Genomic DNA, 16,678 nt, shown 5'->3' with positions numbered 1-16,678 from the left:
ACATGTTTAGGTAGACTCAAACGGAGGTAGGATTTTGGTTATCTTTTAGTATGTCTGTTTATATTGGTTGTATTGTATATATGTTGCAGGAATCATAATCTACAGTACATATGGACAGTACAATCTAAGATCATACCGGCGTTTAAAATAGGAAAGCTTTTCACATGCTGCTTATTTTGCTGCAGATAGAACTGCTTTACTTCTGTTCACAAGATGTATGTGAGTGTGCCAAATTTGCTAACACAAAGAAAAACAACTGGCCCTTAAGGGTGTTTAAAAAAAAGTAAGACAAAGCAACTTTCCTTCAGCCCCTCCTAGGCTCACGGATATATTAAGCAGAAAATTACTTTCCACAGTGTAGCTAGCAGGCAAGCATCTAATGATCCATCCATCAGCAGATGCCATGAGAATGTGAATTATTGCTCCATCACCCTATATTTCTTATACATGCATGTAGCCTTCGTGAGGCGAGACATCTGTTAAATGAAGCAAAATGAGAAAAGCTACATTCCAGGCCACATTATCAAAGGTAAAAAGAGGGGGCACTTTATAGTTTATTGGAAACTGTTGAATAAATATCCTTCTGCTATTTAATTGCTTTATTTTTTATTGCCTAAATGGAAACCTGGTGTCTTTAATCTGAAGTCAGCCCTCTCACATTTATTGACCATATAAGCATTCTATGTATTTATAGATGTGGTCGAGAATTGAAAAAACAATTTGTTAAACCAGCTACTGTTAACTGGATGAATACGTATTTCCGCCAGTAAAGATCACCACCACTGTGTTTATACAAAACACACACACATATACAAAGTAGTTGTAGTGTATGCTTAACTTCTTCCGTTCATTAATTTGCATACAATTCTGTGATATTATAAATGCTGAAGTCTTCTGTACAACACGATAGAATCTCTGCTTGCCTAGTATATAAATGCAAAGCAAACTTAAAAACAAAAGCATATTTTGCCAGTGTGTGTCACTATAGATGACGTTTCCAGGCCATTTTGTAAAATAAAAAACTCACAACCTGGGAGTAAATCCTTATAAATTAAACCATCATAGTAAGAGACAAAAGCTAATTGTCCATAATATCAAAATATTTTGTAGAAGTCATCATTTGCAGTGATTACATTTATTTTACAAAATTTTGACTATGAATGATGAGTGTTCCTTACATATTAATCAACTATGACTGTTTGAATGCACTGTTCTTTTTTCCCCACCTTTCCTTTGATTTTCTTCTTCATTCACCCCACACACACACAAAAGGGTTTAAGGGTTTAATTTAGCTGGTTGGTTTTCCACTTACACCGCATGCTTAAAATGCAACAATGCTTTTCCTTTACTTGCGACTGTAGCGTCACTTCTGTTGTCCTTGCAATGACACCAACTCCTGAACCGTGCTTTGCATTTAATAAAGTGCCCGTGAAATGGCTTTGGTGCCGGCCCTGCTGAATGACAGAGCTAACCCTGGCAAACAACAAGGGGTGGCCGGTGTCAGGTCCTGTAATTGGTCCCGCTGACACTTCTGCGACAAGTAAGCATTTTCAAATCCTGCGGCACCTGGCGTGTTAAGATTACACCGTGAGCGGAGGAGCCTGGGCCGGCGTAGTGTAGTGTTGCTGATACAACGCAGCATTTAAATTCTTTCGCTGCCAGGCAAGATCCCCTTCAGTCCATAGTTCTGCTCCATCTACTCAGTGCTGAACAGGTTTACCTGACCTTACAAGCCCTCCCCCCTGCCTATAGCCTGAAGGTAATGAATTATAGAATGCCACACTACACAACCCATTTTGACACTAATCTTTCTAACAGCTGTCCTGATCTATAACTTAGTTTGTAAATTCCATAGATTGCCTGAGAACCCACCACGGTTGTATTCATTGAATCTTTTTTATGTATGTATTTATTTATTTATGCATGCCCATTGTCGTTACATAAGACTGCGGAAATGAAGCAGAAAAAAAGAAAAAGAAAGAAAGAGAAAGAAAAAAGAACATTGCTTCAGCCTCATAGATTCAGCAATATAAGGAATTAATCAGAAAAATGTACAAGCAAGCTATTTCTGGGACTCCCCAACAGGTAATTAAGGAACCTCTAAATTAAAGCACTCTGAGAGGACCATAGCAGTATAGCATTGCAGCCCTTTATGAATCAGATGTCGTCCCCCCCGCATGAAATTCAAGAATATAATTCACTTTTCAGACAACAGGCAGTGGGTCTGTCTGAGTTGTTATTAAAAAGATACGCTTTTCTACATCTCTATCTGACTCTGCGCCCATTGGCTTCAGTAGGTTCTGCACCATGACTGACTTGCCCCCAAGGCAGGATTTTCTGGCCCGAAAATAACTCCTTGCAATTTGTCAATGTAACCATATAATCCTCATATCCTAGAAGGATAGAATCAGGAGGAAAGATAATAGGCGAACAGACTAGTTTTGGAAGCCAGAATTATGATTTATTTTCCAGATCCATTTTCCTCCCTTTTAAGATTTTTTAGTTGGCTGAGAGTGTGAATCTGTTTTCTATACTGCACATCACAAGGCTGCATATCAGTTACAGTATCAATGTCAGTTCCATTTTTAAAGGTAGTCTTTCTGAACCTTTTGCAGTTTAGACAGTATGTTATTTATACATGACTTAATACATTTGATTTGTCTTAAGTAGAACAATAGGTTGAAAGTGCTTCCCCTGTTTTATGAAGGAGAAAATGTCTTCCAAATATGTATGTGTATCATCCATACGTCAAGTATGTGAGAGGTCTTTGGGACTTTGACAAAGGCAGTACTAGGCCCTTCCCTGGGATGACGGTAGAACTCCGCCCCCTGTTTTGGGTTCTTCTGTGCATGCCATAGAAGACATTTCCTTGTTGGCTTCTTAAACCCTCAGCTGACACCTAGAAACCCCAGTGCAGGGTCTATATGGTGGCTGTTTTCCACTCGAAAGAGAATCATTATTGTATTCCTTATCCTATGTCTTAGTTTTCTACCAAGTGGTCATGTACGTCAACAATCTTGCCTGTCTTCCAATTTTAGTTTTCTACACTTATTTAACCATTTGCCTTTATCTACCCTGAAACAAAAAACAAACAAAAAAATATCTTAAAGCCAGATTAAACCAATGACCCAGACACACACACAAGGAATATTTCTATCAAAACGTGAGGGAATTAAAAAGCTCTATTTTTATTTGTATTCTAAAGCTCAAGGCAAAAAGCTACAAGCTGTTCATGTTTTTTTTTGGATGGTGCAAATGTTTTATTTGAATAGAATTCAGTGCAGTGTTATATCTACACGTATTTTGCTTTATAAGGGTAAAACAACTCAACAGGCACTTATGGTAAAACTATTTATGACAGAAATTATATTCAATTACTAGCAAGATAGAAAATAATATATTGTGAATTAAATTGGTATACAGAGTCTCATGCTGCCATCACACCACCCCTGTATCAAAGGAAAGGTTTAAACTAATGCTCCCATCAGACATCAGACATTGCAAACCTGAATATAGCTGGAATCACATATAATTTCAGTCACACCGAATCATTTTGCACCTTGCATACAATTAAAGGGTGAATGGATTGCGCCGTGCAAAACATTTTTGCACCACGCAAACCCCTCTGCACGGTGTGCAAACCCTACGAATATCTAGCCCTATGTGTGTCTCCCGAAAATTACAGCAGAGTTGACGTGTTCATAAAAACTGAATATTTTGCAATTACAGCTGTATCCTTAATGAAGTCTTTTTCTTTTTAAATTCATATTCAATTAATAATTGAATTTTCATTCCATATTAGTTTTGCAATGTTAGCTGCAATGCAAATGCCTCTTAACATTAGCATCCTTGTGGCAAATTGTTTTCCGCTTATAAAAGCAAAATACAAAATTAGCTACCAAATTTATACAAAATACTTAGAAAGGATCTAAGTGACTTTGAAAGAGGGGTCATTATTGGGGCACGAATGGCAGGAGCTTCAGTCACACAGACGCTCAACAAGTGGGCGAGTGCATGTGTGGGACACCAAGAGAACGGTACAGGCCTGACTGCTTGACCCCTACAGTGAGGGGGTCCGGAGGCTCTGTTATGCTGTGGGGGGTGTTTTCCTGGCATGGTTTGGGTCCACTTGTCCAATTAGAGGGAAGGGTCACTGCAAATCATTACAGAGTGATCACCTTTATCCTATGGTGACACATTTCTATCCTGATGGGATGACAATGCCCCCATCCACAGGGCACAAGGGCTCACTGAATGGTGTGATGAGTATGAAAAAGATGGGAATCATATGCTATGGCCTTCACAGTCAACAGATCTCAACCCAATTGAACACCTATGGGAGATTTTGGACTGACGTGTTAGACAGCGCTCTCCACTACATCATCAACATACTAAATGAGGGAATATCTTTTGGAAGAATGGTGTTCATCCCTCCAGTAGAGTCCAGAGACTCGTAGAATCTGTGCCAAGAGCATTGAAGCTGTTCTGGCGGCTTGTGGTGCCCAACACCTTACTGACACACTTCATGTTGGTATTTCCTTTAATTTATCACCTGGCTTTATGATTGTATACTGCACTATCACGACTCGCAGCGTGAACATTTTTTATTTAATCCTGCCCTGCCTGTTTTGTTGTTTCACTCCTGCTTTTGATTGTGCCTGGTTTATTATTCATTTAAAAATGTATTTGTTTAAATGAACATTCTGTATCTTTAATTTTAAATTCAACTTTTGTTTTCTTTTAATAAAAACAACAAAAAGTAAATACATATCAACAACAGAAACCACTTAAAATGTGACAATGACTTACCTAGCAATGTTAGCACGCAAGCCAGAATAGCTATGAGGGCCCCCGTGCTGAGTCCGGCTGGTAGCACGTATGCTTCAGCATTGCAGGACTGTGCTATGCCCTCCGGGTCACAGTCGCACACTCTGATTGTCAAGGTGTTGGTGCTGCTCAGGGAAGGACTTCCACTGTCCACGATTAGGATGGGTAGTTTGTAGAGAGACTGCTCCTGTCTCCTGAAGCCATTTCTTTTAGTCAGAATAGAGGCAGTGTTGTCTAAAACAGAAGATAATGAAACAAGGTCAATAAGTACCAGAATGCGAGCATAGAAATTGACCTATAGCACAAGAGGCTAAGCTAAAGTCCAAAGACCAGGTTAAGGACTGTGGGATTCAATGTTTTTTTTTTCCTATTTTTACTTAAAGGACCAGGTGAACAAAGGCAACTGTCTACTGTCCCTAATTATACTAAAAGAAAAAGTATCTTTGGACGCACAAACCTGTTGACATCTCTTTTCCATTTGAACCATTTCTGTGTCATAACTGGCTAATACTATGTCTAATTGTATTGCCTCTTTGCCTGCTTTAAGACACAGATACCATGACAAGGATTTGTTAACAGTTTTACTATAAAAATCACTGTTGGGCACAAAAGCTTTGTGGTTTGAGGAGTGCAGAGCTCAATTCTTAAAAAAAAAAAAAAATCTGTAAATATAGTACACAGGACAATACAATGAACGCACTTGCCTTGTTTCAACATGAGGGAAGGGAGGGCGAGTGTGAAGAAAAAAAAAAGCACACAATGTGAGAAAGAACAACTGGGCCTGACTGTGTCAGTGGTGTTAATTAAATCTGTGCTTTATTTCAGGACTGAGGTGACAGCTCATCGCTGTCAATATCAATTCAGACGTACATTCATAAACTCGAAAATCACAGTCTAACACTTGTCCTTTGCTTCGAGCGATTCCCCTTCACTTCTGCATCACCCCTGTTGTTCCTTTGATGTACCGCTGGCCTTCAACTTGGACCCTTGGGAGGATAACTCCCCACAGGGGCAGAGGACTGGGCAAAGGTTAGTCCAATAGTGCTGTCTGATTTCTCTTTCATATACTCCCTCAGCTGTCACCTGTGCGACACTCAGTGGATCTTGTGGTTCACTCAAGCTGAATGCAGAATTGAATGTGCCATCACATACTTTGATTCATGACTTTCTTACCTGTAGTTATCTATTTTAATTGCTTTTTTTACATTTATTTCAATTTCTCTGCTATCTTTCTAAACAGCTGGACTCTTACATGCAAGAATCTCAACAACAAAACAACAACAACAAAAAAGTTTATCTGGTAAACCTATCCACCCATGTACTATATATTTTCTTAAAATAATTTAAATACATACATACATACATACATACATACATACATACATACATACATACAAATAATATATTAGACTGACCAGACTTTGTGTTAAAGCACTGCACTGTGCTTTCAATTTTTAATGTTTCATATTTTTGTAATAATTCCAGAGACGTGAAGGACCAAAAACCTGTTGCCCTGACAGCAGCTGATTTGCAGTTTTGTCCTGGCATGCAAACTATCCAGCATAATTGTAATAATCACCTCTCGTTTATTATATTAATATGCACAGTGTCACTGAGGTCACCTTTATCCAGAACACGCCCCTCAGTCCTGTGGCGTGTGAACAATCATTCTTCAAGGCACAGGTTGTGTCTGCACACCATGCGGCTTATGAAGATGATAGCCTGTGTTCCTCTATTCAGCCTAATTCAGATAAAGCAGCAAGAACACAAAATGTGAAAAGCTGCAGTATGGAATGATTGGGAGCCCCTTCTATTTTTCCTCTAGGTGTCCTGGTGATTTAAAGAATGGTTTCAGAGCCGAGACAGCTAATTCAAGGATACAACTCACATTGGGACTGATTGGACTTTAATTACCGGCCCAGCCAGTACCAGTAACTGGGTGTAGAAATCAGCAGTAAATGTCTTTTAAAATGAGGCCCCCTCAGTGTCACAAGAAAAGGTACCCCGGCAGTTTGGAATGAATATCTAACATCGTACCTTTGTTGTCTCTAAGGGTGAAGTTTAGATTGCTTGCTGCCTCCGGAGTGAGCGCAAAGAAAAACCTGTGACCACTGGGTGGTTCGTCTTTGTCGACAGCACTTATAGTCTGGATAACCTGAGAAAGCAAGAGATATATCTGTCAGGGATCAAATGGGGAACTTGATGACACTGGATGGCTGTTTAAGCTGAAGCACCTGAGAAAAAGGTAGACTGACATGGCTCTTATCTAAATGGCTGCAGGCAGAAAGGGAGAAACGATTAACTCTGTTGTCATAGCAGTGTAGCACACCTCCCTGCACCCCCCCCCCCCCCCACTCCTCCCCCCAATGAACCTCTAGGCAAATAGGAGTGAAGACACGAGGAACCGTCATACACAATTTATCAGAACTGAACTTTTTCCTTTTTTCTGTTCACCATCGAATCAGTTACGAGACCCAGGCGAGAGAGAGGGAGAGTGAGAGAACAGAGTTACAGAAAATACCCATGTACTATAATTTTCGATTTGCATGTCATCTGTCAAATACTGTCACTGGCACTCTGGAGTGCATACACACAAACACAAAGAAACAAAAATCATAATGCCATTATGAATAACGTAATACAAAAATCCAGGTGTATCCTACTATACACCTTACATTTTTCCCGATATGTTTACTCATGTCTTCATATTTTACTCATTATTCATCTCTGTTTCCTAATATGTCAAATTTTTAATGTGCACTTTATGCAAAGGCCAGTTCTGAGCATCTTCCAATTGCACTAAAGCCTCTCTCATTAATTCTTAAAGGGTGTCTTCAAATACAGAGGAAAAAATGTCTTGTCCAAATTAAGTCTTTGCGTAATATGCAAATACTCTTTAAAAGACATTCCAAAATGACAGAATTGCTAGTAGTCTCAGCTAGATACTTGAGCATGGATGTTTCAGTAGACCGAATCTCTATTATGGCAAGCCAAATTGTCGTTTAGAGATATCTCAAAATACAATTCAAGATCTCAAATTAACTTTATTTGAAGATATCGCAAATTCAATTTGAGATATCTCAAATTGACTTCATGTCCTATTTATCTCAAATTCAATTTGAGATATCTCAAATAGGACAGGAAGTATGGCAATCCAAATTGTCATTTAGAGATATCTGCAATTCAGTTTAAGATATCTTGAATTGTTTTATGAGATATCTCATTTAAAGCTCCAATTTGAGATATCTTGAAATGGAGCGTTAAACAAGATATCTCAAATTGACTTTTAAAATCTTTAAATAGACAGGAGGTCCATACAAAACATACATAATTTTCACAGGACGTCATTTTGAGATATCCTAAAATGACTTCTTGATTTATTTGAGATATCTCAAATTTGACAGGCTGTCAATTAAGATATCTTAAATTGTGTTTTAGGATATCTCTAAATGACAATTTGGCTAACCATATCTCTATACATCTTCTACCACCAGATTGTGCACACACTATTGTTCCATAAAATATTGTTGCCAGACTGCACTTCTGTCCACGTTTTGGGAGCATAATAAACATTTTCTACAAATTCATTGGTGCAATGCTTCATTGTTTATCGTTAGGGTTATTACCCAAGGGTCCACCAAACACGGTGTTTATGTTTAATCCGTCCTGTGAGTAGGAGGTAGAAAGTCAGTCAAAACGTTCATGGCGCTGTTACAAAAACAAACATTAGGATCTGATGAACGGATGTCTGCCTAGTTTAATTTGAGAGCTTCTCTGTAATGCAAACTATGCCTCCTGAACATTTTGAAGCTTACATGTATCAATGGAACGAGACCAAACTGTGTTTAAGACTCTTTAATTAACATTGAGTTAACAGTTCAGGAAACTTAGTTTACATTATTAACTGATTGGAGGCAAATCCTGAAAGAGTGGCTTCACATATTCACTGATGACGGCACTTTAATTTCAAACCAACAGAGAAACATATCCAAAGTATCATTCTCATATTAAGTTTTTCTATCACCACCCTGAAAAGATCAGCAGTTCCACATATTTAAACAATCAAGGGAAATACAAGAAGTTGTTGCTTGAAGTGAGCGCAAGTTGTAATTAGCTGATGATGCTTGACAATAAAGCAGTGTGAACATCAGTTTGGGTTTAATATTCTTGCATTGTAATTGTGTTTTTTCAATAGTTTGTTGCTGTCAAAGGAACATTGTTCTCCCATGGAAAGAATTAAATAATTTGTTCTTAATTGAAAACTCACTACATAACCCCTGTCAAACAGCGACAGGCTTTCATTTAATTAATAAAATGGTATTTTCTGAGCTTAGTGTCTGAGTGAGAAACTCAAACACCAGAGTTATTAAATTGTCCATTTGCTTGCATGAAACATACCACATGTGCAATGTGTATGGCTACCTTATACAATGGCTTGGATGTCAAAAAAGCTAAAGATGTGTGTGGGCTTCATGTGTATAGATGTAGACTGCCAGGTTGCATTTGCCCCCACCAGATTTTCCTTCACCCTAATGTAGAGATGCAGCATAGGTTAAATATAGAAACTGATACGATCTTGCACCACTGCAAAAGCATGCCCTCAGCACAACTGGCCGCAGATCAGAAATCAGTCTTTGGTGAGAAGCAAAATAATGTGTGCAACGCCAGCAAAGACAGACTTCCTCTCTTTCTTCTTTTCTCTTTTTCACAAGTGGGGATGGTAGAAATGTAATCTCCGGTTTCAAAAGATTTATGTTATTGTTTATCTGTCATTAGAAGTCCTTCAGTCTACCAACAAACCAAAAATAGATAAATATACAAATATATACAAATATATAGGAAATAAAAATAGATGCAAATACAGCTCTTACAAATGCACTGAATACGTCATAGTTGCAGTATTTGTATTAGAAAATGCCATCACAATAGCAAAAATCTAGACACAGATTTCCTGATTCTTCGTTTGATTACATAAACATTGTAGACATGTCCTCCACTTTCAAAACTTAGTAAATGTGTTTAACCTAAAAATGAAAGTGGGTACAGAAACAATCAACACGTTATGCTCATCCAGTGCTATGAAGACATTGGACATATTACACTGACTTCCTTGAGTGAAAAGAAAAGCTGTGCATACAGTCAGGAGCACTGACCAGAAAATACAATTTAGTCAAAGCAAATTCTAGGTTTAATAAAAGCATGTATGATTTGTGCAAGTGTTAAATAAATGCTTTGGATTCAGTGACTTTGGAAACCTGCTTTACTTCAGTTTATAGCAGTGAGCCATGTTCTGAATTTCTATGAATTACGCCCTTCCAATGCTATCCAACATTCATACATAAGGAAAAACACAGACATCAGTGTCAAAAATAATCACCCAGGTGACTAATGCATTATTTATAAGGGCACATCACTTCATACAATGTTTTCCAGCCCCTGAGTAGCTGGAGCTGGAAACTAAAGCATACCTGGTTTTGTTCTTTTATTGTTGATTTGACTGGTATCTAAAGCCTGGCAATAATGTTGTGTTAACGTTTCTATAAAGTGTCGGAATCCCACCTGCCTTTATGAAATAGCATTTTTGAAATAATTGCTGCAAAAGCTGCACTCTCAGCCTAATCAAAATCCCCTTTCCACATTGTGTGCCGAGGAATATAGTGTGTTTCCAATGCAGCATACTTTTGTAATAACTGTTAAAAGAATATAATGCATTGTAACAGAAAAAATGACACATTTAAATTTAAAGCTTACCATGACACATTTTCATTCGACTTTTTGCTTTTCTAAAGGTATTCATTTTATACAGAGCACTGATGGTTTTTGCCATTGAAAAGCAGTGGACCTGTTTGATGTGATGAATTGTGTAACTGTTACTTGCCAATGTTAATGTATTTATTGAATGAGGATGAGAAAGGAGTGGTAATCATGTCAACCAAGTCCGAAAAGTCACTGATAAAGTATCCCACACCACCTCAAGCTAATAAGATAAAATACCTCAGCTATTTTAAAGGTGAATGTAGCTTTTCTACTTATTTAAGCTTGTATTTCAAGTGATTTCAAATGTTGGTCTATATAAAAGACTATGGGTAATCGATACATTTTCTTTCTCAATGGGTTGATGTCTTTTCTTGCTTATGTTAATAAGTTAATATTACACGTGCACACTTTCTAAAAAATGCGATCATGTTAACCCAGTATCTAGCTGGCAACACCTACATGGAGGTAACAGAACAGAATGGCAGAATAATCAGGTCTGGCTCCCAAAGTGAACCAGTCAGATTAAACCCCTTGTAATACAATTATCAGACAAAGTGTCACACTGAGAGAATGACTTTCAGCACATTTTGTACAAGTACACATTTCTATTCCGTACTCCTGGTGTGAATACTTCTAAATTACAAATCTGGAAATATATGTATGTAGTGGAGATGAGGGGAAGGGTCTTTTAATGTGAGCTTCATCTTTTATTTTTTTTATTTATACGCACAAAGAGGTACATTTGCACTGGGGCGCCTTTAGACCGAGGGAGATTTCAATGCTGTCAATCACCTAAGAATACTTCTATGTGACATGTGGGAGATCATGCACATAATTCAAATGGTCTGGTAGTCTGTGATTAACACCATTTAATGCATGATAACAGTTATATATGGCACAATGCAGTCGTACCAAGACCAACCAAGACAAGCTTTGTATTACCACCTTGAAACTCTCATGTTTTATTGTTGAAAATCTGGTGGGGTTGAATTAAAATAGCTTTGAGGTATTAAATGAATAAATTTCTCATTATGAAATGCTTCTTGAAATTATTTTCACTTTGTTTTTCTTCTATTACTTAATCAGTTTATATAATAACAGCATGCTTCCTTTAATTGAATTCTAATATATCACACCATATATATACAATACTGGTCAAAAGATTTAGAACACCTCAATTTTTCCAGTTTCTATTGAATTTTATGCAGTTTAATGTCTCAGTGTATTCTTTCTACAATGGAAATCAAATATTGTTCGGAAAGTTCTTCCCAAAACTTCTGTTGCAGAAGTTCCCACAAATGTGTTGCACTTTTAGGTTGCTTTTTCTTTCACCCCTCTGTCCAGTTCATCCCATGTTTTGGGTCATTATCTTGCTGTAGGTTGAACCCCTGACCAACTAAGCGTATACCAGAGGGTATTGCATGGCACTGCAAAATGCTGTGGTAGCTGTTTTGGTTCAGGGTGCCAGTCACTCTGTGTAAGTTGCCAATTCTGGATCCAGCAAAAGAGCCCCAGACCATCACGCTTCCTCCTCCATGTTTGACAGTTGGTGTCACACATTGAGGAACCATCCTTTCACCTACTTGATGGTGTACAAAAACCCTGCGTGATGAACCGAAGATTTCAAATTTTAATTAATCAGTCCATAAGACCTTCTTCCAGTGTCCAGTAGTCCACTGGCGGAGCTTCATGGCCCAGGCAAGCCTCTTTTTCTTATTTTGCCATCTTAGCAATGGCTTTCTTACTGCCACTGGACCTGTGAAACCTGCCGCTCGAAGTCTTCTCCTCACAGCTGAAACTGAGACTTGCTTACTGTGACCAGTGTTAAGCTGTGATTGAAGCTGTTGTCCTGCGAGCCGCCTATCACACAAGCTGTTGACTCTCAGAAACTTGTCTTCTGATTCTGTTGTGGCTTTGGGTCTGCCAGACCTCTTCCTGTAAAGGCCGGTTTACACTCGGTCACCCGACCGTCGCTGAAGAGCAAAGCAACCGGCGATCATCGCTGTCGTGTTGCTGTGCAGTTTATACTTTCTGGCAACAGTCGTTGTCGCTAACGACAGTCGTTGGTTCAAATCAACTGAACTTTGACCTCATCACTGACCCTGTTGCTAGGCGATTCATTTATTCATGACCAGCGCTAAAATGGAAGACAGGCTGTTTGTTGAAAAGCTTCTTGGCATAATAACCTTGTATCCCTGTATATACCAGGTCGACAGAGCTGATTATAAAGATCAGCAAAAAAAGGAGAATGCTTGGGCATCGATTGCTTCTCAATCATTAAAATTTAATAAGTTAAGGATAATGTAGAAATAATGACAGCCCATGTAAGTTATGTCATTAGCCCATATGCATTTTATAAACAGAATAGCAATACGCAATATTAATATACAAGTTAGGGAAAATAAAAGAGTGACTATACATGCATTTAATAAAATATTTTAAAAATAGTTTTGATTATTTTGACCGTTTTCATCACTGGTGGCCACCTCCACCTCCCCCTAACCCAACAATAAAAAACAAATTTAAATGGTGGTTTAATGTTTCACCTTATGATGTACATACACATACATTTGTGTTTAGCCTAAATAAATACTTACCATCACGAATAAATAAAGCCTGCTCAATGAATAAGGGCCATTGCATCTGATGTTATGTATAACTCAGGGTTTTGTTAGTGTAACATAATGAGAACTACATTGTATTATAATTTGTACTACTAGCTTAGTTAAATCATCATGCGTAGATACAATTGTTGTGAAAAAGTAGTGTTTTTTTTTTTTTTTACTTAAAAAAAAGGCGCATTAGTTTTCAAAATTGAATTAAATGTACACACATTTACAGTAAATATAATCACACCATAAGCATGTTTAATGATGTTAGACATATCTATTCACATAATATTTAAACGTTGTGGTATTTGTTACAAATGTTTATTATGTCTTGTTATTCTAGCAAAAGAAGTGCAAAAATGTTTCAAAAGTTTGTGGGATGTTTATGCCAGACATAAAAGCAATATTCCTAAAAGTAGTGGCTCTGGAGCTGATGGGCCAAAAATAAAGTGGGCAAATTATGTCCAAATGTCATTCCCGGACCCTTTCATATTAATTAGCCAATCAGTGTTACGAGAATATTAATCAGGACACATGGAAACATGCAACATGCAACATGGTGTTCTAAAACCTTTGACTGGTAGTGTGTGTATATACACTCACCTAAAGGATTATTAGGAACACCATACTAATACTGTGTTTGACCCCCTTTCGCCTTCAGAACTGCCTTAATTCTACGTGGCATTGATTCAACAAGGTGCTGAAAGCATTCTTTAGAAATGTTGGCCCATATTGATAGGATAGCATCTTGCAGTTGATGGAGATTTGTGGGATGCACATCCAGGGCACGAAGCTCCCGTTCCACCACATCCCAAAGATGCTCTATTGGGTTGAGATCTGGTGACTGTGGGGGCCAGTTTAGTACAGTGAACTCATTGTCATGTTCAAGAAACCAATTTGAAATGATTCGACCTTTGTGACATGGTGCATTATCCTGCTGGAAGTAGCCATCAGAGGATGGGTACATGGTGGTCATAAAGGGATGGACATGGTCAGAAACAATGCTCAGGTAGGCCGTGGCATTTAAACGATGCCCAATTGGCACTAAGGGGCCTAAAGTGTGCCAAGAAAACATCCCCCCCACCATTACACCACCACCACCAGCCTGCACAGTGGTAACAAGGCATGATGGATCCATGTTCTCATTCTGTTTACGCCAAATTCTGACTCTACCATCTGAATGTCTCAACAGAAATCGAGACTCATCAGACCAGGCAACATTTTTCCAGTCTTCAACTGTCCAATTTTGGTGAGCTTGTGCAAATTGTAGCCTCTTTTTCCTATTTGTAGTGGAGATGAGTGGTACCCGGTGGGGTCTTCTGCTGTTGTAGCCCATCCACCTCAAGGTTGTACGTGTTGTGGCTTCACAAATGCTTTGCTGCATACCTCGGTTGTAACGAGTGGTTATTTCAGTCAAAGTTGCTCTTCTATCAGCTTGAATCAGTCGACCCATTCTCCTCTGACCTCTAGCATCAACAAGGCATTTTCGCCCACAGGACTGCCGCATACTGGATGTTTTTCCCTTTTCACACCATTCTTTGTAAACCCTAGAAATGGTTGTGCGTGAAAATCCCAGTAACTGAGCAGATTGTGAAATACTCAGACCGGCCCGTCTGGCACCAACAACCATGCCACGCTCAAAATTGCTTAAATCACCTTTCTTTCCCATTCAGACATTCAGTTTGGAGTTCAGGAGATTGTCTTGACCAGGACCACACCCCTAAATGCATTGAAGCAACTGCCATGTGATTGGTTGGTTAGATAATTGCATTAATGAGAAATTGAACAGGTGTTCCTAATAATCCTTTAGGTGAGTGTATATATATATATATATATATATATATATATATATATATAATATGTGTATTACAACACTGTTAGCAAGCACATTTAAAAGATGCACACCATTTTGATAAGGGTTGTAACCAGTTAGGGTCTTGCACTGCAAGATGATGCTGATGTAAGTATTTATCAAAGGTGGATTATTATGGGATTTAGAAAGATAAATGAGAAAACAAATACATCAGCAGCAAAAAGAACAGCAACAAAACAAACAGACAAGGTCATCTTAGCTTTATAAAATCCATTCACAGGGTTTGTTTAAAAAGCAATAAAAGGGAATACAAAAGGACAATTGAAAAGGTTTGGTCATATAAATCAAGACAGTGAACTTCTCATCTTGCCACTTTTGAAAATAATTTGGAGATGTCCCTGCTTGCCCTCCTGCCCTTAATGAGAGAGCCTGTTGCATTTATAAGAACTTTTCTGCCTTGATAGCACTGTCATAATGAGCAATAGAGCATCTGCTCAGTTTGACCAACACAGGTCTCCAGCTAAATCTGATCACAGGTTTATGACTGATATTCCAATCACTTTAAATCAGTTTTAAAAATGCCACAGCAATTAAGCCTCAGTCATTCATTTGTATCTGCCAAACTACTGCCTATGGGAAAATGAAAAGAGGATGGAGATGAGTGTGTGTGTGTGTGTGTGTGTGTGTGTGTGTGTGATATTTGGTGTGTGAGTTTAAGGATTAGCTTCAGGTGTTTTATTTATAACAGCACATATTTTCTCCAACTCTACTGTTGCTACTTACAAAATATGGAGAACTCATATTTCAGAGGGTTTCGGTAGTGTTACTTTTGCCAGACAAGAAAACAACAACAACAACAACAAAACACCAGAGTGCCTACTGATGACCCATGGGCCTCTGCATTTAACTTACTAAAGCAAATACAAATATGCCGTGACTTGGGGCTAAATGCCTCCCTGATTATTATTGCTCACACAGTCTTCTTTCTTTGGGAGCTTCTCAGCCGAGATGAGGCCCCTGCTTAGAAACCATTTTACATCTCTAAATCCCCTCCACTCCACTGCGTTCCAATCAGGCAGACAATCAAGTTGTTTGTGTTCGAAATTGACCTTGTTATCCAATTAAAATAATTTGTGACTGTGCAGCGTGCAATTTAAAGTTAAAGGAGAGGAAGGGGGTGGAGGAGAAGGGGTTCGAAAGACAGCCTATGCTTTCACCGCTGATGTTTGCCTCCCAGAGACATCTAATTAAGAGGGTTAGATTGCACAGTGTAGGAATTCTTTAGGCAGTTGATCTTTGCATTCCTCTGGATCTTCACATTCATCTCTGGGTCAATGTCAGGATCAGGTTAACCCCAAGCAGACTTAAATGCAGCAAATTATCTGATTATCTTGTTCATTCCTTAAAGAGCGTATGGCTGCCTGTATTAAATACCATCACTTTTATCTGGGCTGTCTCGTTGACTGTCATAAAGTCAACTGGCAGGAACAGAGTTATAATATTGCTTGTTTGTGCATCACAGTTCTCCCACAGATGAAGCCCTGCAATCTTGAAATCTTGTAATGGCCTTGGCCAACTTCACTTCCTTTCTGTATGATTTCTCGATTTTTACAGCCAAGGTTACTCTGCATGGAGAAATGCAGAGCGCAACCTGGTTCAAATGAGGGCATAG

The 16,678-nt window shown here is 38.5% G+C and overlaps 1 protein-coding gene across 1 annotated transcript in view; it reads right to left on the bottom strand.

The window, feature by feature from the left end:
- cdh7a (cadherin 7a) overlaps positions 1-16,678 on the bottom strand; it is an 88,753-nt gene that overhangs the window by 7,496 nt on the left and 64,579 nt on the right. Inside the window, exons 9-10 of the mRNA XM_066723975.1 lie at positions 6,865-6,982; positions 4,810-5,061 (exon numbers count right to left, since the gene is read on the bottom strand). Of these exons, the coding sequence (XP_066580072.1) occupies positions 4,810-5,061; positions 6,865-6,982 (370 nt within the window). The remainder of the gene's footprint in view (positions 1-4,809; positions 5,062-6,864; positions 6,983-16,678) is intronic.

Source organism: Amia ocellicauda, chromosome 2, assembly GCF_036373705.1.
Source record: "Amia ocellicauda isolate fAmiCal2 chromosome 2, fAmiCal2.hap1, whole genome shotgun sequence".
NCBI lineage: Eukaryota > Metazoa > Chordata > Actinopteri > Amiiformes > Amiidae > Amia > Amia ocellicauda.
The sequence above is the reverse complement of the archived record's forward strand: the minus strand, read 5'-3'. Positions and strand labels throughout refer to the sequence as shown.